The sequence below is a fragment of the Microtus pennsylvanicus genome, chromosome 1, assembly GCF_037038515.1.
Source record: "Microtus pennsylvanicus isolate mMicPen1 chromosome 1, mMicPen1.hap1, whole genome shotgun sequence".
Lineage (NCBI taxonomy): Eukaryota > Metazoa > Chordata > Mammalia > Rodentia > Cricetidae > Microtus > Microtus pennsylvanicus.
In genome coordinates this window covers 73,284,347-73,310,598 of record NC_134579.1, presented here as the reverse complement: position 1 = coordinate 73,310,598, position 26,252 = coordinate 73,284,347, and the positions used below count along the sequence as shown (strand labels likewise).

General features: G+C 47.2%; 1 protein-coding gene across 1 annotated transcript; it reads right to left on the bottom strand.

Annotated features, from left to right (window-relative positions):
* Positions 1–9,714: 9,714 nt before the first annotated feature.
* LOC142839670 (transmembrane epididymal protein 1A-like) lies at positions 9,715–10,848 on the bottom strand. Its single transcript, XM_075955890.1, has one exon. It carries the CDS (start codon positions 10,689–10,691, stop codon positions 9,810–9,812), a length of 882 nt encoding a protein of 293 aa, XP_075812005.1. The 5' UTR covers positions 10,692–10,848; the 3' UTR covers positions 9,715–9,809.
* Between the last annotated feature and the right edge of the window lie 15,404 nt (positions 10,849–26,252).

Here is a 26,252-nt window from a genome sequence, read left to right as displayed (position 1 = left end):
ATTTAAGATGTGTTCTTAAATAAATAATTGTTGGGGGCTGTGGACCCCCAGACCCTGAACTTCTTGTAAACAGCTTGCCATACTTGCAGCTGCTCTGAGCAAAACAACTTGTTTTCCTGTATTTGCAGCTGCTCTGAGCACGAGACCCTCAGGAGTTCCTGATGGCAGGGGAGTGGTTTCTGGTGGGTTTGGCTGGGGCTGTCAGTTAAGGATCCCTATATAAGCTGCCCCGGAACACAGTAAAGGGGGCATTCGTGGTTCAAGGATGACCTGTGTCTCTGTCTCTCTGTCTGTGTGTGTGTCAGTCTCCAGGCCCTTGCCTGGCTTGTAAGCTGTACCGAACTGTACATAACTGTCCAGTAATGCAGGCGGTACACTGTAGGTGCAGTACACATAGTAGCACGGATGCTACAAATAATAAAAAGTTTCCTGACCATGCATCTGTCTGGAGGTAAACCACGACAGGTTCTTATGCTTGCAAACCAACCCTAAGCACCGCCGGCTTTACACAGAGACACCCCTGAAGTGATTGCTTAGTGTCAAATAGATGATCCCTCTCTCCAAGCGGTCCAGAAACTCAACACAGAGAAGATGATTCTGTTTCACAGCTTAAGATCAGTGACAGCTAGGGACCAGCTGCAAGGCCATCCTGTTCTCTCGGTTCGATGCCTTTTGCCAGTCGTGCTGAGCACTGTTTTCCCGTCGATGTATCTTGTTATCCCCGGTAGTGCATTCGTATACATCCCTAGGACTTGCTTCTGTCCGCACATCTGGTGTCTCGGGCAACCTGCCAGAAACATTAGATAGACAGAAGTGACTTTGTGACCTTGTGTAATTAAACTGCCATCCCGCCTCAGCTTTCAAACCTTATCTGCTAAGAAGGAGTGTAAAGGCACAAGATTCCGAGGAGCTCCGGGGATTAGGGAAAATGGGATTTTTATGCGTGGAAGAACAGAGCTGCCAAGGCGGGCTTCGCTTTCCAGTCACGCAGCCTTCGTGTTCGGAATCTTTCTGTATTACCACGCAACCTGCTGTTCCTTAGTGGATTTGCCAGGGAATTTCAGGTTGATCCGTGTGTGGGAGGAGGAAGTTTAGGCTCAGGACTGTGTGTCGACATGATGTAGGAAGTTCACCAACTCACCATCGAACCCTCCTTCTGCTCTAACTCCTGCAGGGCAGGGACCTCGGTTTGTCCTTCTGTACCTCCCAAGAGCTTAGCAGTAGGTGACCATAGCGTGTCCTAAGCACTGAAGCCATCAGTTAAACCACCCGTTTGTTTTCCTCCCTCCTCTCCAGCTGGGCGTGTGAACCTTCGTTCACAATGATGCAGAGGAAGGATTTATCTCCTCGGGCCCACAGCGGAGTGGGGGCCACTGCCACAGTGCGTCGTCGGCCTGCTAGGAGTTGAGCAGGTCAGAACCTCAGGTCCTTGGAGCTACTCCAGGAGGAGAAGCAAGGAGATTTCGTGTAATTGCTGCCAGCCTGTCAAAACTTAACAATGGGTGTGGTCCACCTCGTGACCGGGTGGAACACACTCCTCTCTTGGGTGGCTCACACCTTAAGGGCTGAGCAGGACCTCACCCTTCAGCCATTCCTCCTGGCAGAGGTCAGCTGTGGACTGCTCACCATGTGAAAGGCCTGGGCTAGAGTCCTTCATCCTCAGACCGGATGCCTTCTTTAACAGGGGACGTGATGGTGGAGCACAGGGACAAAGCCAAGGGCAGCCTGGCAGAGCTGAGTTCTGGCACTGTTTACCAACTGGTTCTAAATCCTTGGCGAAAGTTTCCTTCTTGGGCTGGCCTTGAGCTTGCTATCCTTCTGCCTCAGCCTAGTTCTGGGATTATAGTAATAATCACCTGGCCAAATTTGATAGTCTGGTTTCAATGTTTTTTTTTTTTTAAGAAGACTAGGTCTATGGCTCCGTTGGTACAGTGATTCCCTAATATGCATGAGACCCTGGGTTTGATCTCCCCAGCATTGCATAAACCAGCCTGGAGGCCAGCCTGGCTACATAGGACCCTCGACAAATTAATTGGAAAAGAAATGAGGCTCGTTGCTGGTATGCTTTCTCTTGTTTATGACAAGTCTATTAAAAGTAACACCCCACTCCCTCCCAAAGAAAGTGAAAATCAAGGGCTACCCCGGTCCGGTTCCAAAGTCCCCACCAGCTAGAGTCTAAGTTGCAAGACTGAGAACACTCAAGTTGCATCTCTCAGAGACGCCCTGGGTTCTGCATCCTCAGAGAGACCGTTTGCAGCGGGGAGAAACTGTTTCACCAGGACTTGGGCAGGGGTGGTCAGGCACCCTGAGAAGAGGAAGGACGCCAGTAGTGCCTTTTGTCACTCGGGAACGACAGATAGAGGGAAAAGATCTGTGCGCATGGGACATCTTCAGTGGGGAGGAAGGAGAGGGTTTACCAGAAGACAATCCACAACAGTCAGGAAAGTCGGTTTGCGGGGAGGCCCGTGGGAATTCAGGTAAGTGACCGGGTGCAGCTTTAATGGGTGGGGGACAGTGAACTGCGCGTCGTGGTCCTCAGAGGCCAGCGAGGAGAGGGAATTTGGTTCCCTTCTCCACCTGCACACACTCACTGTGATGCTCTATGCGATCCAGGAATGAACTGCAGTCCCACCATACCAAGGCGTAGGTAGCAACCCAGAGAACTGGGTGCAACCTCGTGGGAAGTCTTCGTCCTGAGAATGTTCATTTCGTCCCCATTTCTTTCGTCATCGGGTCTATTATCTGACTAATAGAACAACAGCCACCTTGTTGCTGTAAACGGGGCAGCTCTACAGGAAAGGGCAAAACCAGTTCCACTCATTTGAGGACTGCGTCTCCTTAATCCCGAAGCCACCTTTATCTGGGAGGAGACGGCAGAAGAGGGCGGGACAGTAAGAAAGAAAGCTTTGTGACAGCCTTGTCGGGCACGGCAGTGTCGGGCTGCTATCTTACCACACGTCTCTGGTTTCTTCTTCTCTGGCTGCTCTTTCTTGGTCTGTCTCACAGACGTCTCTTCCTCTCCTCAGGCAAAGGTGGTGCCTGCCGGAGTTCTGCTCCGAGCCCTCCGCCCTGCGTGGTATTTTCTTGGTGACTGCCCATCTCTGTGGATTTAACAGCTATACACTTTCTTATGACCCTCAGAGCTTCCTTTCTGCGTGCTCCCTTCTCTGAGCTCCAGACCATACAACTAGCAGTTTGCGGCCTGTGCTCAGTCTTACTGATTCAGTAGCCCCCCTCCTCCTCCCATTGGACTGCACTCGGCTTGCAAGCAGGGTCCCTGCACTGAGTCACTTCCTTACTCCCAGGGCCTATGGTGGAACCCAGCCTACAATAGGTGTTCAGTAAATATTGAGTAATTGCTTGGAGGAACAAGCTATCCATTGATGGAGGCAATGAACAGAGACCCATCCAGTGGGAACAGACAAAGGCTGTTCTTGGCTTGCTAGGGAGGTAGTCACCGTCAGGTTAGCTGGTGTTGATGCAGAGACTGTAAGGCCCATGGAGAAGTGAGGAAGCATTATGACAGGGCAAAGAGAGCTTTGCTGTGCCCTGATAGAGGCTGTTGGGGAACCCAGAAGTGGGCTAACTGGAAGCATGGCATCCTATGTGGTGGACCAGGGTGTATATTTGGCTTTGCCTGGTTGGTCTGCAATTGAAAATAAGGTAAAAATCAGGAAAGCTGCTAGGTTTTATTAATCAGGCTTTTTTTGCCATTTGGGGTCAGTTGGTGCAGGCATCATTGTCTGGCTTTTTGGACTAATTAACCGGAAAAGCTAACTAACATCTACAGCTTGTTTCGAATTTTGATAGCACGCTGATCTTAGGTAGCTGATTGACTGTCTGGGCTGGCGACTGTTGGTAGTAGGGCTGATTTCCTGTGCCAGCTACTGTAGGTAGTGGGTTAACTCCTGGCGCTGGCTCAGTGGGTACGCAGGTGACTTACTGGGTTGGGTTACTGCAGCTTTCAAACCATTTTTTTTGTTCTGTTTTTATGAAGAATCAGGCCATTGTCTGCTTGTATATGCCATCTCCCAACCTAACATTTATTAAACCAATTATGCATTGTGATTTCTAAATATAAATGAAGTGCCTCATTTATTTCCCATGATCCCTCTGTGGGGCAATATATTAGTTACCTTTTTCATTGTTGTGACAGAATACCTAATGAGACAACTGAAGGGAGGAAGGGTCTGCCTTGGCTCACAGTTTGAGAGGATTCAAGTCTATCTTGGCTCACAGTTTGAGAGGATACAAGTCTGTCTTGTCTCGCAGTTTAAGGGGATACAAGTCTGTCTTGGCTCGCAGTTTGAGGGGATACAAGTCTGCCTTAGTTCACAGTTTGAGAGGATATAAGTCTGTCTTGGCTCACAGTTTGAGAGGATACAAGTCTGTCTTGGCTCACAGTTTGAGGGGATACAAGTCAGCCAGGGCAGGGAAGGCATGGTAGTAGGAGTGTGATGTGGCTTGTCACATTCATTTAGAGATAAACGCTGCTGTCCATACTTTCCTCTATCCCCTACCCCCTTTTTTGTTATTCTGTCTAGGACCTTAGTTCACTGGATAAAGTTGCCCACATGGATAAGGCTTCACACTTCAGTTAAAATCTCTTTAGAAACATCCTCATGGACATGCCTAGAAGTGTGCTGCCTAGGAATTCCAAGTCCAGTTAAATTATAAACTAACTGTCACTGTTAGGTATTGATAAGCCCAAATAAATTTGGCCTTTAAATTTAGATGGTAAGTTTGACCTAAAATAGCTGCCCTATACACTAAAAGTAAACCCAGTGTGAACTGTGAATAAGCTGTGACAACCTGTCTCTAAGTGTGTAAGGAACTTGGTCTTATCCAATCATAGCAGTTGAACTTCCAGCCAATCAGAGGCTAAAAGCCACCCAGATATGCCCAGCATGGGGCCTATGATATGGCTAGTGAGTAAAAGTGCCGGCCACCAAGCCTGATGACCTGAGTTCAGTCCTGGGACCCACACAGTGGAAAGAGAGAACTGATTTCCAGGAACCACGCCCGCAAAGTCATCCTCTGTCCTTCATGTGCACACCACGGCCCCTATTTGTGCATGTGTGTATGTGTGCACATGTGTACACACACACACACACACACACACACACACAAATCAATAAGTAAATTTAAAAACTGTTTAAAATATGACCATACGAAATGACGACTGCAACCAAAAGAGGCTATTGTCTTCTTATGTGGTGGGGGGAGGAGAGGGGTGTTTGTAACACGTATATAAAATACACACATGATTGTATGGGTGTGCTTATGTGTATCTGTATGCATATCTGTGCATCTGTATGTTGGGGCTAGAGGTTAACTTCAAGTGTCTTACTTTTTTTCCACAAGTAAATTTTTGAGATTGGGTCTCCCAGTTAATCCAAAGAATGGTGATTGACTAGATTCCCTGACCAGTTAGCTCTAGGAACCCACTTCTCTGTCCCTTCAGTTCTGGGATTATAGATGCATGCTGCCATGCCTGGCTTCTCTGTGGATGCTGTGACTCTAAACTTAGGTTCTCAGATTTGCAGAGCAGGCATTTTACTGACTGAATCCAAGTCCCTAGTCAGGTTGTTTCTGTGTGCCATTTCCTATTCACTGCCTATAAATATAACCTCTGGATGGAGAGGATGTCCTGGAACATCTTTGCTCTGAAATGCTGCCTGGTCCTAAGTATCTTTTTCTCCAGTGTATTTAACTGGTCTCGGTTTTCACTTTGTGTGTGCCCATGCAGAGGCCAGAGCAGACAGAACACTGGGTCTTCCTCCCTCACTCTCCATATTATTGTCCTGAAACAGGATTTCCCACTGAACCAGAAGCTCACCATTCTCACCATTTCTTCTTTTTTTCAAGCTGTAATTTATTGTCATTATTGAAATAAAAACAAAGCCAATCAGTCTGTTTCTTAACTTCATTTTTACTGCTTCATTCAGTATGGTTCATTGACAGAAAGCTCCCATACCAGCCAAATAAAGAAATTTTCTGCATTTTTTGTAGTATATACTATAATAGCACATTTGCATATTATTTCTGTAACAACTCTTGCTAGATAGCTTAGTATTCAATGTTTCTTCTTCACACACCAACTGGGAGAATATTAGGGAAACCCTTTGAAGGCGATTGCCCCAGCAAGGTTCTTGGTTCTTTTGCCCTTCATTTTTTTTGTTGTTACCCACAGTATGGAAAAGATGGCTGAAGCTCTCCCCAAAAGCCCCCCCTCTCCCTGAATGTCCTTCCCTTACACTCCCTGTGCAACTCTCTGTCCATGCTTCTGATTCATTCTAACTCTGTACGGCTTTTCATCCTGTCAAATGGTTGCTTGCTCTGCCTCTGGACCTGTAGTTGTTTTATTTAATACTGTTGACAATGTTCAAGCAGAAAACTCTCGGAGAAAAGGTGTGTCTAGGGCTGAAACAATACAACTACAATCAGGTTTCTTCGGGAAATAACTAAATCTAGGGGTTCACAGAGTGATCAGGAACCTGCAATACTACAGTTTCAGAGGGTTTAGTCCATTATCGTCACATGGTCCAGAGCGGCCTCCGCTGCGGCCGGTCCTCTCAGCTCCGGGATTGCAGGGGTGAGTCCCCACTGCTGTCTCTGAGCCATCCTCTCCTGCTTAACCCTGGTCACTTCCCCCTCTAAAGGTCATCCTGTCCTCGGTGCCTTCCCTTTCATCCTTCTCCATGGTGACCTCTGAATTCACTGAGGACAAAGGCTCGGGATTCCCCAACCCAGGGCTGTCATTTCCTCGTATTGTGATCATCCTTTCTCAATTTCCTCCCACAACACTAGGTTCCCGCTCTTGGTTTCTTCATCTTTAGGATCTTTCCTCTAAGCCTCTTGCCTTACCTTGCCTGAGTCACCAAGCATGATTTGAGATGTCAGCAAGAAAAGCCCTGTCAGCAACCCATTAGCCCTGTTGGCAATAATTAGTTTGGGATTATGGCACTGGGCACGTTTCAAAATACTTTTCAACATTTTCTAAAATGTCTAAAATGCAAAATGCATAGTAATAAATTTATATATGCACAGCACATTAATGAAATTTTTAAAAAATCCCTTGAACATTGGTTTTTTTTAAGGTATCTGTCACCAGCCAGATATAGTGGTGCATGCCTTTAACCCCAGCACTCAGGAGGCAGAGGCAGGTGGATCTCTGTGAGTTCGAGGCCAGCCTGGTCTGCAGAGTGAGTTCTAGAACAGCCAGAATTACACAGAGAGACCCTGTCTCGAAAAAAAGCAAAACAACAACAAAAAGATAGCTGTCACCTATCTATAAACTCTTCCCCCACTCAATAAAGCTGGGAACCAAAGTCCAGGTCAGATCACATGTATATTAACACACTAGTCAGGGTCTTAATGGTGAAATTCCTCTAAAATAAAATTAGTATTGTTATTTTGGAAAGTCTCCAAAGATTACAAGCTAATAAAAGTGTCTGATGGCAATGTCCTGTGTGATGGGTATGACAGCTGATTTTATGTCATCTGGGCTAGGCTGTAGCATCCAGTTTGGTCACATATCCTTGTAGCTGTGACTGTGATGGTATTTTTCAGGTGTGATTAACACTTAAAGCAGCGCTTGAACAAGAAACTCACCCTTTACAGTGAGCACAGGATTCATTCATACAGCCATTGAAAGTCCTAGCAAAAGCTAATACCCCCTGAGAGATCTCTATTTGTACAAAACTTAGGAATTCAAGAATGAGGCTTCTACTTGCCCCTGGCCTCTGTCCTCCTGTCCTGTCCTGCAGAGTTTTGGAGATGTCATGTTTTGCCGTCTGTTTGTCTCTCTATCTCAGCATCCTGTTTTCTCCAGAAAACAGTGACTAATGTACCCCACAAGGTCCCGATGTGCAGGCAAACCCCACCTTGAGCACAGAGAAGTACAGTGATCAACCTGTGTAACCTGTGCCTGTCTCCGGCTGCGGAACCATCTTCCCTTAACTCCCATGCCCTTTTCTAAACCATGCGTAGGGTGTGCTAACTCTCACATCTGCTTGTCTGTGTGGGGCTGGCGTGGTGCTAGAACCCAGGCCTCCTGACATACCAGGCAAGAACAGTACCTCTTAGCTACTGCCCCAGTCCCTCATTTCTATTGTTGACCTAGGACTTACACCTCGGCAAGTGACTCCCGACTTGTGTGTAATGCAGTTCACATCCTAAGCTTTCTCTTTCAGGCTGCATATGGACAAGTTTTAACACCACCCTCTTAGGAAGAATGTGCTGTCAATCCAGGAGAGATAGGTTTGTCTGGCACGCCCTGTCAGCACGTTAAGCCTGTGGGATGAGGCAGAGCCAGGTTCTACAGAGTACAAAGCTTATGCACCTTGGAGACCAGTTTTTAGAGGGAAAAAAAATTTTAAATTTTCACTTTGGTGACTGACTCATGATATACAAATTTTCAATGATAACATGAACACTGTCCCAAACTCATGAACATGCCGTAGAACTTGAGGCGCCCCAAACCTTAAGATTTTTTAGTCTTAGAACCAGGTTCTGGCTCTGGGATTTTGGCATAGAAAACAGCTTGTGGTTGGGTTGGTTCCCGCTGTGCGGGGGAGAGAAGGCTTGGGGTGTGGGGGCAGGAGGAGGCCAGGCCCCTCTGCTAGCATAAGTCTCCTTGTTCTACACCAGTCTCTGTTCTCCAGACACCACCGTCCACACACTGCTTCTTTCCTGGGTGCCTGTGACATTTTCAAATGCCTTATCTGCTATCTGCAACCCTCTGTGCTTCTAGAAGCTTCCAGTCCTTCAAGGAGAGCACTCCTGGTTTCACGGGGAGAGCGAATGCAGCGGCTCCATGGTGCCCACTTCTCTCCATTACCCCTTTCCACATGCCTGCCAACCCCCTCCTCCTAGCCCGCCATTTCTTCAGGCTTCCAGATGTTGGGTGTCTGCATCTCATTTGGCGATGTCCACAGAGATCGGCCCCACTTCGCAGCGACTTCTCCTCCACCCCCATCCTCAAGTGTATCCGATCTCTTCTTCAGTGTCTCCCCAGAAGTGCTCACATAGGATATGACACACACAATAGACTTTCTGAAGGAGTTGGAGCAAGTTGTTCTGTATCGCAGCCAAAAACTAAGCCACTTCAAATTATTTGTTTGCTTTTGATTCTGCATGGCTAGAGAGTGAACCTAGCCCCATGCACGCTAGGCGGACACTTTACCCGTGAGATGCATCCCCAGCCCTTAAATCTGCTTTAACATTTTAACAACATCTTATTCTTTTCCATGTGTGTGTGGAGGCATGCGTGCCACAGAACTACCAGAGGACAGCTTTTAAGAGTCGGGTCTCCCCTTCTACACTGAGGGACAGTGCTGGACCTCAGGTCCTGAGGTTCGTGGCAGGTGCCTCTACCCACTGAGCCATCTCACCAGCCCAAAATTGTATTTTAATCACCTTATTACAACTACCTTCTAGAATTCCTCCTTAGACTCTTCTCGCTCCTGACTCGAACCCTCGGTAACCTGCCTGAACCCCCTCAATGCAATCCCTTTCTCAGTAGTCCATAGACATACTCAGTTTGTTTCTTTTCTTATTTAAAAAGAAAAAAACCTCCCCAAAGTTATTACAGAAAAGCGTCCTTTTGTTCTTTGCATTCGAATGACCAGAAACCATATAGATAAGGAAACAGGTAAGACACTGACCTGGACAGAACAAAGTGACAACCAAGAAGGTATCCTTGGAGCTAGAAGTTTTATTTAGGAAGAAGAAGCTAGTCCTGGGGTGGGAAGCCGTGCTATGGCTCCCAGGTTGTGCATACAGCACTCGAGAGGCAGCTTCTGTCTCTACACACCTCCATCCTGTGCCAGGGCCTCTGCCTTGAGCTTCTCTAGTTCTTCGCTGGATTCCATAGGGCACCGCTGGTACTTAGCACCAGCAGTCTTTGTCCAGGAAGAATAGTAGCAGTGCCAGAGCCTGCAGAGGCCGTAGATGGTGATCACCACGCCAGCCGCCAAGGCCAGATGCCAGCAGAAGAAGATGGTTAGGAAGGCAAGGTCTGTAGGGTTGTCTGCCCGCCAGGGCTGTCCAGTGGGAGGTACGTACATCTCGCAAAGCTGCATCATCCAGTTGCTTAACACCAACCCCAGCCAACTCTTGAGGAGCCAGATCGAGGGATTGTTGGGGATCCATACCTCCACAGTGAGCACCACAGCAAGCAGGAAGGAGGGTAACATTAGCAGAAGATGCACTCGGATCTCCAAGGAGTTTTTGTTCTCGATGTGGGTTGCCATCAGCAGTACCAGCACATAGAAGGCCAGCGCTTCGGCCGCGCGTTCCAGCTTCACACCCCAACGGGGCAGGTGTGACTGGCTCACCATGTCTACTACGCCACTGAGAATAAAGAACCCAAACATGGTTACATGCTGCCAGTTGTCCTTGAAAATAAATGGCCGCCGGGGGTCCGTCCAATCTATCATCTGCAGGCGATTGACCCCCAGGGGGTAGAAGTATTCACCAAGAATGCCAAAGGTGGGGACAACCACCTTCGTCACGGCTTCATACGATACCTGTTGAAACAGCCTGTGTCCCCGCAGCTTCCTCGGGAGCAGCGGGTGCTGAAGGGCCTTTTCTCCCCGTAGCAGGGCCAAGGATGTTAGCACCGAGTAGTAGACCGAGTAGATAAGGAAGCCTATTCCTGGCAGCAGGTGGCCCTCAAGGGTTCCCATGGCTTTTGTGTGTGTTGATTCCGACAGGACAAGAGCCAGCAGAGGAGGAGAACCTGGCTGTCCTCAAAAGCCTCACAAGAGATTCTCAGGGCCTCCAGCAGCCTGGCCCTGCCACCCACATGCAAGTCTATCCTCCTCGCAGATGTTGGAGCCACTCCCAGGGCGGGACCTCTAAGCAATGGAGGTTTTAGTCATCTTAGACTGCTCCTGACTGAAGTTTGCTGGGGCTGAGATTTCAGCTGCTGTACCACGGGGGCCACCGCTGCAGACCTGGTCCGCCCTTCCCTCCACTAAGCCCCATGCTCCAGCCCCACAGAAAGAGGTAAGGAAAGAACAAAGGGGCGTTGGCAGAGGAGTGGCGGGCTGGTGTCAGGCATTGTCTAACTATTTCTCTCTTTTAAATCCCCAACAGGGGGAATGGAGAAACAGCTCAGTGGTTAAGAGCCTTTTCTGTTCTTACACAGGACCTGAGTTTGGCCCCTGGCACCTACCTGGGGCAGTTCACAACTGCCTGTAACTTCAGCTCCAGGGGACCTGACACCCTCTTCTGGTCTTCTAGGGCCCTCCCATATAGGTACACACACGCTGACATAGCTAAACCCATGAAAAACTTTGTGAGAAGAGACACCTTTTGTTTCAGACCCTTCCCATGTCACTTTAGTATTGAATCCCATGCTGGGGAAGACAGAATGGAGTTTGTACTTTCAAATCACTCTTTCATATTTCCAATAGAAGCATCTTGAGGGAGGCAAGATTTATTTTACTTTTAGGTTTCAGAAGGTTCAGCCCATTATGGTGGGGGAGCAGGGCTAAGTAAACAGCTCAGATCTCAGGAGCAGGGGTGTGTCCACTATGGTGGGGGAGCAGGATCAGGAGCAGGGGTATATCCACTGTGGTGGGGGAGCAGGACTGAGTAGCTCAGATCTCAGGAGCAGGGGTGTGTCCACTGTGGTGGGGGAGCAGTGTTGAGTAGCTCAGATCTCAGGAGCAGGGGTGTGTCCACTGTGGTGAGGGAGCAGGCCTGAGTAGCTCAGATCTCAGGAGCAGGGGTGTGTGGCAGAGACTGTTTCCTTTGCAGTGAACCAAGGAGCAGGTAGACTGCAGGCATCATGGCAGAACCTTCAAAGGCCTGATCCCTCCTTTTGCCAGCTAAGCTACTTGGTTGAGGGGTGTTGCCACTGTCCGAGGTTTAAGCTGCAGCCGTGGTCTCTGTGCTCATTCCTCTGGAGGACAGAAAGCAAGGTAGCTTATATAGAATGGACTCCATGCCATACACCCAGGCAGCTAACCAAACTACAGGAACTTCAATGACCCCAGTCCTTTGTGACAGAGCCTCATGTGGCCCAGGTTGGCCTCACACTGTCTATACAGCTGAGAATGACCCTGAAATCTGGATCCTTCATCCTCAACCCACCCCTCCCCAAGTGCCAGGAGTTCCACAGTCTGCTAAGATAGCAAGCAGGGAATAAGTGTTCAAACCACAAGCCTGGGAGAGACAGTGAGGTCAAATCATAACTGTGCTGCTCTAACAATCACTTAAACACGTGGAGGGATCACTCTCAGATAAGACTTCAAGGCACCTGTTAGCAGGTGCTGGGGTGTGTCTGTGATAGGGAGGGACTCACTGACTCAAACCTTCAGCCTACTTGTTTCTACGGATGTCCGTCAGAACCGCTAGGAGCCTTTAATAAAACTGCCAGTGTTTGGGATTCGCTCTCCAAAATTCTCATTGGATTGGCCTGGGATTGGATTTAAGTATTTATGCTTTGACACTTCTCCTAAAGACACAAAAGAATAACTTCCATACAATTTCAGTCATTTTTCTTTTTCATTTGTTTGTTTTTGTTTGCTTGATGCTTTTTGAGACAGGGTTTCACTATGTAGCCTTTGCTGTCCAAAAACTCACTTTGTAGACCAGGATGGTTTCAGACTCACAGAGATCCACCTGCCTCTGCCTCCTGAGTGCTGGGATTAAAGACTTACACTACTAGTCCCTAGCTCAATTATTTTTCTTGAGGAAGGGGGTCTCACAATACAGCACAGACCAGCAGGGAACTTACTATGTAGCCCAGGTTGGTCTTGAACTCACAGAGACCTTCCTGACTCAGTCCCCAGAGTGTTAGGATTACAGACTTGAGCCACCACACCTAACTCGTGATTCCACTTATGAAAGATCCCTAAATCAGTCAAATCTATGGAGACAGAAAATAGAATGTTGGTTACTGGGAACTTGAGGAAGATAGTGGTAGGTATCTGTGGTGGTTTGAAAGAAAATGACCCCTAAAGGGAGTGGCAGTACTAGAAGGTGTGGCCTTGTTGGAGGAAGTGGGTCACTGTGGGAGTGGGCTTTGAGTTCTCCGATGCTAAAGCTACTCCCAGTGTCACAACTGACTTCCTGTTGCCTTATAATCTAGGTGTAACCAGCACCATGTCTGTGCACGCCACCATGCTCCCTGCCATGATGATAATGGACTGAACTTCTGAAACCGTAAGCGAACCACTCCAATTAAGTGTTTTCCTTTATAGGAGTTGCCATAGTCATATTGTCTCTTCACAGCAATAGAAACCCTAACTAAAACAGAAGTTGAGTACTGCTGTGATAAGCCTGACCATGTTTTTGTTTGGAGGAATTTAGATTTGGGTATTTTAGGCTAGGAAAGCAGTGGAATGCTTTAAGCACTGCTTAATGGGCCATACTAGTAGGGGCATGGAAGACAGTGGTGCTAAGAGTTATTTCAAATGTCAGGGGCTGGCTCAAAAGGTTTAGAGGAGAAGAATATTAACATGTGGCCTAGAAATTGTTCTTGTGATGTTTTCGTAAAGAACGTAGCTGCCTTTTGCCATTGTCCAGAAAGTTTGCCTGAGGCTAAAGTGAAAAGTTTTGGATTAATTCTGTTGGCAGAGGAAATCTCAAAACAGCCTAGAATAGACTCTGTTGTTGGTTATTAGTGTTAACTCTAATGGAGACGTATAATGAAAAGGAGCAAGCTGTGTTGTGGGATAATCTTTTTGTACACATAAAGATGTGTCTCTGCCGGGAACTCACCAAGGCCAGCTGGCCTGGGTCTGGAAAAGCCTGGGATAAAACTGGACTCTCTGAACATAGCGGACAATGAGGACTACTGAGAACTCAAGAACAATGGCAATGGGTTTCTGATCCTACTGCACGCACTGGCTTTGTGGGAGCCTAGGCAGTTTGGATGCTCAACTTACTAGACCTGGATGGAGGTGGGGGTTCCTTGGACTTCCCACAGGACAGGGAACCCTGATTGCTTTTCGGGCTGGGGGGAGACTTAATTGGGGGAGGGGGAAATGGGAGGCGGTGGCGGGGAAGAGACAGAAATCTTTAATAAATAAATAAATTAAAAAAAAAAGATGTGTCTCTGCCAAGGCAGCTTTTGATTGGTTCAATAAAGAGCTGAACAGCCAATAGCTACACAGGAGAGGATAGGTGGAACTTCTGGACAGAGATGGGAACTCTGGGAAGAAGAGAGGCAAGATTCAGCATTGAGACATGGAGGAAGTGGGATACACAGTACTGAAGAGAGGTAACAAGCCATGTAACAGAAAGTAGATAAATATAAATGGGTTAATCTAAGTTATAAGAGCTAGTTGGGAATATGCCTAAGATAAGGCCAAGCTTTCATAATTAATATAAAGTTCCTATGTCATTATTTGAGATTTGGCAGTTCAAAGAAAGACCAACCATAGTATTACCCCTTTTCATCTAAATAAAAAGATTTTAAGTCTAACACATCAAAACTATATGCAATAAGAACAATTACCAGGTAATAATTATATTCACAATGTTCAGTTCGTCCATTTGTATTTGGCAAATTTGGAGAAAACACCTTATTATCTGTCTTATCATAGTGAGTCCAAAGTTTTATACCTAAACCATTTTCTATCATAACTTGTATTGCCAGACTAAAAATATCCTTTTAGACCTTAAAACATTTCCTTAGATAACTTAAGCTTTTATGTCTCTCAACCTTATAAACTTTGTATCTTTTTTGTAAGTTTCTTTTTTAATTTTGGTAACAATTCAACCCCCATCAGAGACCTGAGGAGGATAAAATATTACCTGAGTAAACAGGAAGTGCTGTAGTTGTTAACTTTTACTCTTTGGCTCCTTGGGGGGGGGGGGCTGCCACCCAGTTCCCAAACAAACGCAAGGTGGTTTATTCTTTCTTATGAATGACTGGCCTTTGTTTGGCTTCTTTCTTGTCAGCGTTACTTAACTTAAATCATCCCATCTGCCCTTTGCCTCTAGGCTTTTACCTTTCTCTATTTCTGTATATACCTAACATAACTACAATTACAGTTAAGAGATTTTATGAATCTCAGAAGAGACTTGAACTTTGGACTTTTAAACCTTGTTGAAATGTGATAGACTATAGGGACTTTTAAAGTTGAACTAAATACAACTTGTATTATGATATTGTTACAAGCTTATGGGTGCCAGGGAGTGGAATGTGGTAGTTTGAATATAATTAGCTGTCATAAGCTCATAGGGAGTGGCACTATTAGGTGTGGCTTTGTTGGAGTAGGTATGGTCTTGTTGGAAGAAGTGTGTCACTGTGGGGGTGGGCTTTGAGGTCTCTTTTGCCCCAGCTTCCCTTAGTGAGTGGCACTGAGTTTACTTCCTGTTGCCTTCTGATCAAGTTGTGGCCAGCACCCTGTCTGCCTGCACGCTGCCATGCTCCCCATCATGATGGTAATGGACTGCATCTCAGGAACTGTAAGCCATCACCTTAATTAAATGCTTTCCTTTATAAGAGTTGCCATGGTCATGGTGTCTCTTCACAGTAGTAAAAACTCTAAGTCAGCATCATTGTGGATGAGTGTGGAGTTTCCCTTGGGAATACGGAAGGCATATGGAGAAAGAGGGTAGTGACGGGTACACAGCAATGTGAATGCACTTCCTGCCACTAACCATGCGCCTAAAATGGTTTGAGGGGCATTTTGTGCTATGTCTGCAGATATTTACCAATATTATTAAAAAATAAAAAGTGAAGAATAAGAGGGAGGCATTATGGGGCTAGCAAGAAACCTGGCACTAGAGAGAGTCCCAGGAATCCACAAGGATGACCCCAGCTAAGACCCTAAGCAATAGAGGAGAGGGTGCCTGAACTGGCTTTGCCCTGTAGTCAGACTGATGAATATCTTAAATGTCACCATAGATCCTTCATCCAGCATCTGATGGCAACAGAGGCAGAGACCCACAGTGGAGCCCTGGGCTGAGCTCCCAAACTCCAGTTGAAGAGTGGGAGGAGTGAGAATATGAGCAAAGAGGTCAAGACCATGATGGGTACACCCACTGAAACGGTTTACCTGAGCTAATGGGAGCTCACCAACTCCTGCTAGACAGGGAAGGAACCAGCATTAGAACCAAACTGGACCCTCTAAATGTGGGTGATAGTTGTATGGCTGGGGCAGACTGAGGAGCCACTCACAGTGACACCAGAATTTATTCCTACTGCTTGTACTGGCCTTTTGGGAACCGATTCTCTTTGGCTGGATACCTTGCTCAGCCTAGATACAATGGGGAGGACCTTGGACCTTCCTCAAAGCAATGTGCCTTACACTCTCTGAGGAGTAAATGGGGGATGGGGTAGGGAAGAAGGTGGAGGGAATGGGGGGGGGGGGAAAGTGGAAGTAGGAACTGGGATTGTAAAATGAAAAAAGATAGTTTGTTTCTTTTTTAAAAAAGAAAAAAAAGTGAAGAATAAGAGACCACTCCCCCATGATTCTACTATTGATCATAACGAAGGCCACTTACCCACTCACTGAAGCTGCAAGGTAGGTGCTGACTACTAGCTTGCCTATTTACGTGAGGGGTCTGAGCCCACCCCTGGTGTGAGAATTACAACATGCCAGAGCATGTAAGATCTCAGTGCTGAGCAGAGAACGCCATTTTAAAGAAGTTTTCAGGGTTAAAATATTGCTGAGTGGTTGAGCACTTGCCAGCCATGCTGCAGGGCTCTGGGTGTGATCCCTAGTGCTGAAAGGGAGAGCGAGGAAACACACACACACACACACCACTCGCACACACAACACATACTACACACACCGCTCCCACACACACACACACACAAATCACATATACCCCATACACATACCACACATACACCACACTATCACACCACACTCGCGCATGCCACATGCACACCACACACATACACAGAACACTCGCACACACCACACACACACACACCACACACACACACACCACACACACACACACCACACTCATGCACACCACACACATACACAGTACACTCGCATACACCACACACACTAACACCACACTCATGCACACCACACACATACACAGTACACTCGCATACACCACACACACTAACACCACACTCATGCACACCACACACATACACAGTACACTCGCATACACCACACACACTAACACCATAAACACACACACCACACACACACACACCACACATACACAGCACATTCGCACACACCACACACACACAGCACCTAAGATGAAAGCTATCTTCCGATCTAATCTGGTACAGTCTGGCTCTCAAGTGTCACCCAAAGCTCATTTGTTGAAGTCTTGACTCCCTGGTGATTAAGTTATGGGGAGGGAAGGATTAGATCCTGAAGTTATTTCTGTTTTGTTTTTTCAAGAATTTTTTATTTATTATCTATACAGCGTTCTAGCTGCATGCATGCCTGCACACCAGAAGAGGGCGCCAGATCTCATTACATGTGATTAGGAGCCACCATGTGGGTGTTGAGAGTTGAACACAGGACCTTTAGAAGAGCAGCCAGTGCTCTTAATCTCTGGTCCATCTCTCCAGCCCAAATTCTATTTCTTGGTCAGATGCTGGATACACAGGCAATACGGGGGAAAGTCATCGAGGGGTTCGCTTCTCTATGTTGATGTCTTGCATCTATGAAAAGCTCACATTATAAACTAAATAGCAAAGACTCCCTTCTACCTCATGCACAGGCGCGTTGCTCAGCCATTTCTCCTCCCAGATCTTGCTTCAAAATTCTAGTGTTCTCCCACCACTGCCTGTACTGCAGAAGTCAAATGTGGCTGTGGCTAGTTCAGTGTTTTCAAAATATGGCCAAGAGAAGAGCACACACCAGTATTGTGTGATGCTTTACTCTTGGCTTTTGGGGGGCCCGCTACCCAGTTCCCAATAAATCACACAGAGAGGCTTATTCTTAATTATGAATGTCCAGCCTTAGCTTGGCTTGTTTCTTGCTAGCTTTTCCTAACTTATATTATCCCAACTATGTTTTCTCTATATCTGTATACCGTTGTTTCCTCCATGTCTGGCTGGGTGGCCTGGTGGCTGCCCCTGATGTCCTCCTCTCCTTGTTCTCTTGCTCCTGGTTCTCCGTTCAGATTTCTCCTTCTATTTATACTCTCTGCCCGCTAGCCCCGCCTATTCTCGCTCCTGCCTCGCTGTGGCCGTTCATCTCTTTATTTAGACAGGCAAAGAACCACAGCTTCAGAGTTAAACAAATGCAGCATGAACAGAAGTCACACCTGAAAATCATATTCCCCAGCACACTAGTGCGTGGTCACTGATGACAAACATGCAGATCATCGTTCGCATATACCCGGAAGGCAGTAAGACTAGAAAGACCACCCGCCTGCCCTGCGCCCACAATGCCCTCCTTAGCAGACATCCCTCCGAGCTGATTTTTGTCAGCATCTAGCTTTACCTTCCAGAGAAGCCTGCCAGGAGCTGAAAGTGAGTGGAAGAACGTGGCTTGTGGGATGGGAATCCAAGCAAGATCTCAAGACGTCTCAGTCTGCCTGCCCGTGGGCATCTTCAACATGTTTATCATGGGGTGGGAAAACAGCTAGGGAGGAAAGAACTGCTCATCCTGGGCACCCTCATCTGGCAGGCCAAACTCTGCCCTAAAACCTTTGTAAGTTCCGCAGTTGGGGCCCTGGGACACAGTAATATCTGGCAGTGATATCTGGCAGCATCAGTGGTGCCTGAGGCTAGAAACGGTGCCAGCATGGTATTGCTGCAGGCCAGTTGTCGGCAGAAAGTGCTGTGGTAGAGTTTCCATCATCATCCAGAGCTTCAGCAACCGGGTCCTGACCGACACACTCTCCGGGCCTTGAACAGTTACATCAGTAGCCAAGACTCTGGCTCGATGACGCATAATGCTGGTTCTGTTGGTTCGCCACGGCCACCACACTTGTAACAGGAAGGATGCCATACCTGGTGACCTAAAGCCCCAGCATGTAGAGTAGGACCAGTTTCTGAGGGTCCTCTCGGGTCATCATCACTGTTGCTTTGTCCCTGAAGGACCAGAGAACTCAGCAAGGTGGATGTGAGGGGACCAGTCATTTCCCCTCATCCTGAGGACCCAAGTTTGGTTTGCAATAACCACAGGCTCACAACTGCCTGTAAATCCAGCTCGGGAGGTCTGACACCTCTGGCCTCCACACAGACTCACATGTACAAATCCTCAACAGTACACACACACACACACATATACAAAATCAATCTTCAAAAAACCACCACTGCCCCTTCACACTGCAAGGGACACGATGGCGGTCCAAGAGTGGGTGGATGAACAGGTGGGCTCCCGCTCAGCTAGGGGCTCCATGAGACCAATCTTACTGCCAGCTGCACTGGGTTTCGGAGCCTGGGACTCCACAAACAATGGTCTCAGCATCTGTTCTTGCTTGGTTTTTGTTTTTAATTTTTAGGTTTATTTATTTTATGTGCAGGTGTTTTGCCTGCATGTATGTCTGAGTACTATGTGCACGCCTGGTACCCATGAAGGATGGAAGAGGACTTTGGATCCTCTGGCACTGGAGTTACAGATGAGTGTGAGACACCGTGTGGTTCTGGGTCCTCTGGAGGCGCAGAAAGTACTTCTTAACCACTAAGCCGGCTCTCCGGCGCTCTTGCTTAGTTGTAGATCTCTGTCAACAACTACCAGGGACTGATGAAAGCAGTCTCTTGTCTCACCAAGGAAGAGACACCCAGAAGGTGTCCAAGCCCTCCATTCTGACTGTCCTCCTCCAAGGTCTGTAGGGGAACCCAGCCAATCACCTTGTTTGTAGGGCGGGGTCTCCCGAGGATATTTTTTACTTATAAAGATTGCTGGCGTGCTCCCTGCCTTCCCTTCTGCTTTCCTGTTCTCCGCTGGAACTTCTGGTTCTGTAAGTCTATTTACCAATTAAAGCTGTATGTATTATTACAATTTCTGTCTGACTTCATTTAAGCCGCTACAAAAGTCAGCCACCGGCTCCCTCTTCCCCACGCAGGGCAGACCTGATGCTGCGGCAGGTCAGGTTGGTGGCGGCCTTCCAGTTTTTCTGACAGGAGAGCTCCCAGGATTCTCCGGTTTTTGTCGGGAACCCCCAGGCTATCAACAGTTTCTGAGCCCTAGTAGCCAGTTCAGGTTTGTATTTCCAAGGCGTCATTCAGCCCCACACACTGGGAGGAGGAACTTCATCAATGCAGTTGTCCAGAATGGGTTTAGCAACCTGGGACCTTTCCTGAATCTAAGGAACACCCACCTCAGGGGCAGGTAGTGTTTAGTTCCCCAAGTAGCTGAACAGGTCAGGTCATCCCATGGACTCCCTTGACTGTTGAGCTTTCTAGGTGACCGACCCCTTTAACACAATTCCCATGACGCTTTTAAGTAGCCAGAGATCATTTCTGGGGTTTGACGTTAGATTCTCTACCTGGGTTGAGCAGTTTGCCTTATTGTCTGACCCTTATCCTCGGTCCTCTGGGAAGACTTTCTTTTTTCTTTCTGTCCTCTTCCCTTTTTTTCTCTTTCCCTCCTGTGATGAACAGAATCTTTTTTCCTTTGCTCCTAAACTTAAAATTGATCCAGCTTGACTTCCTCAGCCTCCTGTGGCTTCTTCGTGATCTAGTAACTTGGAGGTCTTTTTGGACTTCAGCCAGGTCTAACCCCTGCTGTGCTCTGGACTTATAGGGACATCAATGCTGTGTACAGTTTCTTCCCTGGGGGTGGATCTGGCCCAGTATGGTCTGTGGTGTGTGTGTGTGTGTGTGTGTGTGTGTGTGTGTGTGGTGTGACAGAGACAGACACACACAGAAAGAGAGTCTTCTGGAATGTGGCTGGGTTCTGTACAGAGTTGAGTGTACTCTTGCCCCTTATAACTGTAATTGGTCTTTTCTAGAAGTGCATAGCCTGTGTGCCAGCTGATTTTTGTCAATGCGACACAAACCTAGACATATTTTGGAAGAGGAACCTCAACTAACAAAATGCCTCCATCCAGATTGCCTGGAGGCAAGTCTGTAGGGCATCTTCTTGATCAATGATTGATTTGGGAAGGCGAGGCCAACAGGGACCATGCCTGAGCAAGTGGTCTCAGTGTAGAAGAAAACAGGTTGAGCAAGGCATAAGGAGCAAGCCAGTAAGCAGCATTACTCCACGGCTTCCACTCCAGGTTCCTGCCTTGAGTGCCTGCCTTGACTTCCTTCCATGGTGGACTGTGATGAAGAACTTTAAGCTGAAATAAACCCTTTCCTCCAAAAGTTGTTTCTCGTTATGTTTTTTATCATAACAATAGAAATCCTTAAGATGTCCTGACTGACCATAAGAACCTTAACATGGCACCCCACGTTGCATGGTACCCCAATTATAGAGGTACATAAAGCTTTATCCCTCCCTACCCAACACTATGTATGAAAACAGACTGTAAAACTCTAGAGGAAATTAAGAGTAAACTGAAAAAGAAAGGAAGGAAGGAAGGAAGGAAGGAAGGAAGGAAGGAAGGAAGGAGTAGTTAGGAGATGAAACTAGAAAAATTGCATCATAGAGATATGAATGAACTTCCTTTCTAATGTGATGTGGGCTTCCCCTCTGTATGCTGTGAATATCATCGGTTAATAAAGGAACTGCTTTGGGCCTATAGCAGAGCTATAGGGGAACGGAGCTAGGCAGGGAAAACTAAGCTGAATGCTGGGAGAGAGAAGGCAGAGTCAGAGACGCCACGTAGCCCCGCCAGAGACAGATGCCGGAACTATAGCCGGTAAGCCACAGCCACGTGGCGATACACAGATTAATGGAAATGGGTTAAATTAAGATGTTAGAATTAGCCAAAAAGAAGTTAGAGATAATGGACCAAGCAGTGCTTTAAGTAATATAGTTTCTGTGTGATTATTTCTCGGTTAAGTGGTTAGGAAGCAACAAGCAACCTCCCTCCTTACAACACGAAGGTTTCAAAAGTTCAATTCACATGGGAAAATGATCAATTAGTTTAATGAACTTGGATACATAAAATGAAAAATTATGTTCTAAGAAGGACACTGTGGCAGCATTAACCGGCATCAGTGAAATAGAAGACACTGTGGTCCCTAGAGCCAACAAAGTATCAAGATGACGCTAAGGTGACTACAGCAGCTACTCTCAGTCTTCCTGACCCCTTGATATCGTTCTCCATGTTGTGGTGACCACAACCATAAAATTATTTTCATTGTTTCTTCATAACTGTAATTTGCTGCTGTTATGAATCATAATGTAAATATCTGTGTTTTCCCATGATCTTAGGTGACCTCTGTAAAAGGACTGTTCAATCCCCCCCCAAAAGGGTTGTAACCCACAGATTGAGAACCACTGCCCTGGACTATACACAAAATTCCTACAGAACAATAAGAAAAAAAAGCATAGTAACTGTGGCAGTTTAACTAAGAACACACCACATAAGCTCATATATTTAACTGCTAAGTCACCAAGGAGAGGCACTATTTGAAAAGGATAAAGGTGTGGCCTTGTTGGAGTAGGTTTGGCCTTGATGGTGGAAGTTTATCAGTTGGGATGGGCTTTGGGTTGCAAAAGCCCACACCAGGACCAGTCTCTCTCTCTCTCTCTCCTCTCTCTCTCTCTCTCTCTCTCTCTCTCTCTCTCTCTCTCTCTCTCTCTCTTTCTGCCTGCAGACCACAATGTGGCTCTCAACTACGGCTTCTGCACCATGCCTGCTGTGCCTGTTGCCATGATCCCAGAAATAAATGATAATGAGGTATCCCTCTGAAACTGTAATGGTCATGGCGTCTCTTCACAGTCATAGAACAGTGACTAAGACAGCAACTTCAACGGAAAAAAATGGTAAGGGACTAGAGAGATGGAGCTGTGGTTGATAGTGCTTACTGATTTTTCAGAGGACTCAGGTGCAGCACACTGCGGTGGCTAACAACCATCTTGTAACTCCAGTTCCAGAAGATCTGATGGCCACTCCTGAACTCTGCAGGCTCCCGCACTCATGCGGTATACAGACATACACTCCGGCACACACACGTACACATAAACTAAATACTTTTTTGAAGAAAACTGAGAAGCCTCAAACAGGCAAACAGATGAGACATCTAAGCTGATAGGCACAAGAATGGATACTAAAGAATTAGGGAGATACAAATAAGACGGCACTTGCATGTGTTGACTGGCCTTTGTTGGAAAGCCAGCTGACACTAAGCTGGGACTTAATGTCTGTAGACGTCAGTCTTGCGTCACTGACACGTAAACGGCTGTGGAAAGGATTAGGAGGTGCGATCGGGTTGGGGTAGAGTAGGTGGAAAGGAGCCTGGCTCTCCTAGGTGGAACTCAGTCCTTCCGGTGTACCACCTCTGCCGTAGCCTCCACAAGAAATCCCCAGCCAGGCCCATAAGGGAACACAGAGATGTTCACAGCAACAAGCTTCTGTAGAGCAAGAACTAAGGGCCACCCGAGTGCCCGCCATTAGGGTGGAGGATTCTATGGAGGTCAGACATTCTGAGTGAGATGTTTACAACATGGCTGGATGCTAAAAACTAAAGAAAGAAGAAACAAGATATAGCACGCAGGCACATAACCAGAAATACATATTTTGCCAGCAAGAACAGTCAAACATAACTGTCTGTTACCATAATAAAACGGTTACCTTTGGGGAGAGGAGAACTAAGTAGCGCTATAAGTAAAGCAGAATGTAGGTGGACTTTTCTGTCCCATCATCCTGCTCCCCAGTAATCACAAAGGGGTTTAATATTAATTTTAAATGCTCAGCCAATAGCTCAGGCTTGCTACTAGCTCTTCCATTTTAAACTAGCCCATTTATGTTAAATACATTATGCACATGCATGGAAGTGTCATATTGAATCCCATCATCGTATATAATGGACACATACTGAGAATGATATTGTCTTGTTTCATTTTGTTTTTGAGACAGGGCCAATCACAGAGTTCTGGCTGTCCTGGAACTCACTATGCAGACCAGGGTGGTCTCAAACACTCACACATATCTGTCTGTCTCTGCCTCCCGAGTGCTGGGATTAAAGGTGTGTAATGCCCAACAACAAGGACATTTTTAAAAGGGGAGTAGGAGAATAGCACTAAGAGGGGAATCTTACTGCGGTGTGATCATCCACAGGTCAGAAGTGGCTCACAGACCAAGTTCAGAGTGCCTGTGGCTCATCCACACTCCCACCCCCACACCCCTAACCCCCACATCCCCACCCCATCACTATGTCTGAGCTGCGTGAGAAGAGCCGCTCTTTGCAAGGGCTGCTAGAATCCAAGGGACAGAAGTGTTTGTTATCCAGCACTTTGCCCTGGGCTGCATGTAGGGATGAGTCTGACTCCAAGTTCTACAGAACACGCTCAAGCCCCATTCCAGGTAGCCTGGTGCCCTCAGCTGTTGGAGAAGGAAGATGCTCTTTCAAGTTAGTCATCAAAATAGTAACTACGAAAGGGCTTCTGGACAGTGTGTGTACAGAACACGAGAGAACAGAAACAAAAAGCCCAAATAAAGAAACAAACAGAAAACAAAACAACAGGGACAGAATGGACAGAAGCTGTGGACCACAGCATCACGTCCCAAGCATCCCAGCTGCTGTGCTTGCTCAGCGCAGGCGAGGAAAAGTGATGCTGACTGTGTCCATGGAGACAAAGGCTGAATTTACATTTTTATGTAAGGGTATGGAAAATCTGAAAGCAACATGGGACGTTTATTTTAAAATGAGCTACCTACCAGGAATCCTGTTGAAGAGAGGGAGGAAGGATTATACCAGCGGAGGGGGGAGGGTGATGGTGGTGGTGTCAAGGTCATCACAAGGGAACCCACAGAAACAACTAACCCGGGAGCTCACAGACGACATAGGAGCTCACAGATCCTAGGGAGCCTGCATGGGACCCACCTAGGCCCTCTGGGTATGTTTGACAGTTGTGTAGCCTGGCCTATTTGTGGGACTCCTAGCTGTGGGATCAGCCCCTGTCCCTGACACTTGAGCTGACTTTTGAGAACCTGGGCTGCCTCGCCCAGCCTTAGTACAAAAGGAGGAGCTTAGTCATACCTCAACTTGATATGCCATGCTTTGTTGACACCCGTGGGAGGCCTGCCCCTTTCTGAATAGAAATGGAGGAGGAGTGGGGGGAGGGAGGAACTGGAGGAGAGGAAGGAGGGGAAACTGAGGTCGGGACGTAAAATAAATGAAAAAATTTAACTAACAAAAAAAAATATGAGCTACCTAGTTATAGAACTGTAAACCGTGCAGGAGCCAACTAAGAAATCAGAGAAAGGAACTGTTCAGGAGGCAGACCAGAGAGAGACGGCAAGTGCAGGATGTGACGGTGATTGACAGCTGTCACACCCTCATTCGGCAGGGCTGACTCCGCCCCTGCGGATCTGGCCCCCTGCTGTCTCCGGGTTGCATGGGTGTGTGCGTGTGGAGGTGCTTGGAAGGTCCACGCGTCTGGAAGAAGAGAGGCTCCAGGGCCTTCTCCACGTCCGGGTAGACTAGTTCAGACCTGGAAGTTCCGCCCGATCTCTCGGTTCTGCGAAGCACACCGCTGCCCTCCAGTGGGAGGATTTGGAACTTCTCTGAGGTTCCGAACTGCAAGGACCAAGGATCAAGTCCTTGAAGTAGGATCTGCGAGGGTCTCAACTCAGGGGCTGCAGGGAGCGTGCCCAGCAAGGCCGGAACAGAACCAGAGGAGTGGGCGTGGGTCAGCCGGGTATGTGAAGGTCGCCTCTGTCCTTTCCTCGGTCTTATCCCTCTGTCTTCTCAGTCCCTTCCTTTTACACAGCCAGCTCCTCGGATTTTTCATCCTCCTGGGGAGTGTGCAGGCCACAAAATTTCCAAGCTGTTCCACCGGGAGCTTCATTCACTAGTCTGAAAATTCTCTAAGAAAGATGCTGAGTGCTCACAATGATTTATGAGGAAATAATGAAAGGCGGATGTGGAGAGGACAGTAGTTACTATTTAAAATTGGTTCTAAGACCCGGACAGTTACTAACCAGAAGGTTAGGACCACGAGGTCAGACTCGCGAGTGTGCAGATGCATGCATACCTCTCTTATGTCAGGCCCTGGGTTCCTCCCAAACTCTGGAAAACGAGCAATCAAAACCCACTTCCAAATCATCAGTCTCTGTCGGCCCTTCAGGATCCAGGGGCAAAAGACCAATGTGAGGAGATGCAAAAGAAGAAAATTAGATTTTAAAAGTATGCACGGACACACACACACACACACATGCACACGACATGAGTCATGTTTTGAAGATATGAATGTGCTTGAAGACCTTCAATGGTTTCTAGTCCTAGTGTA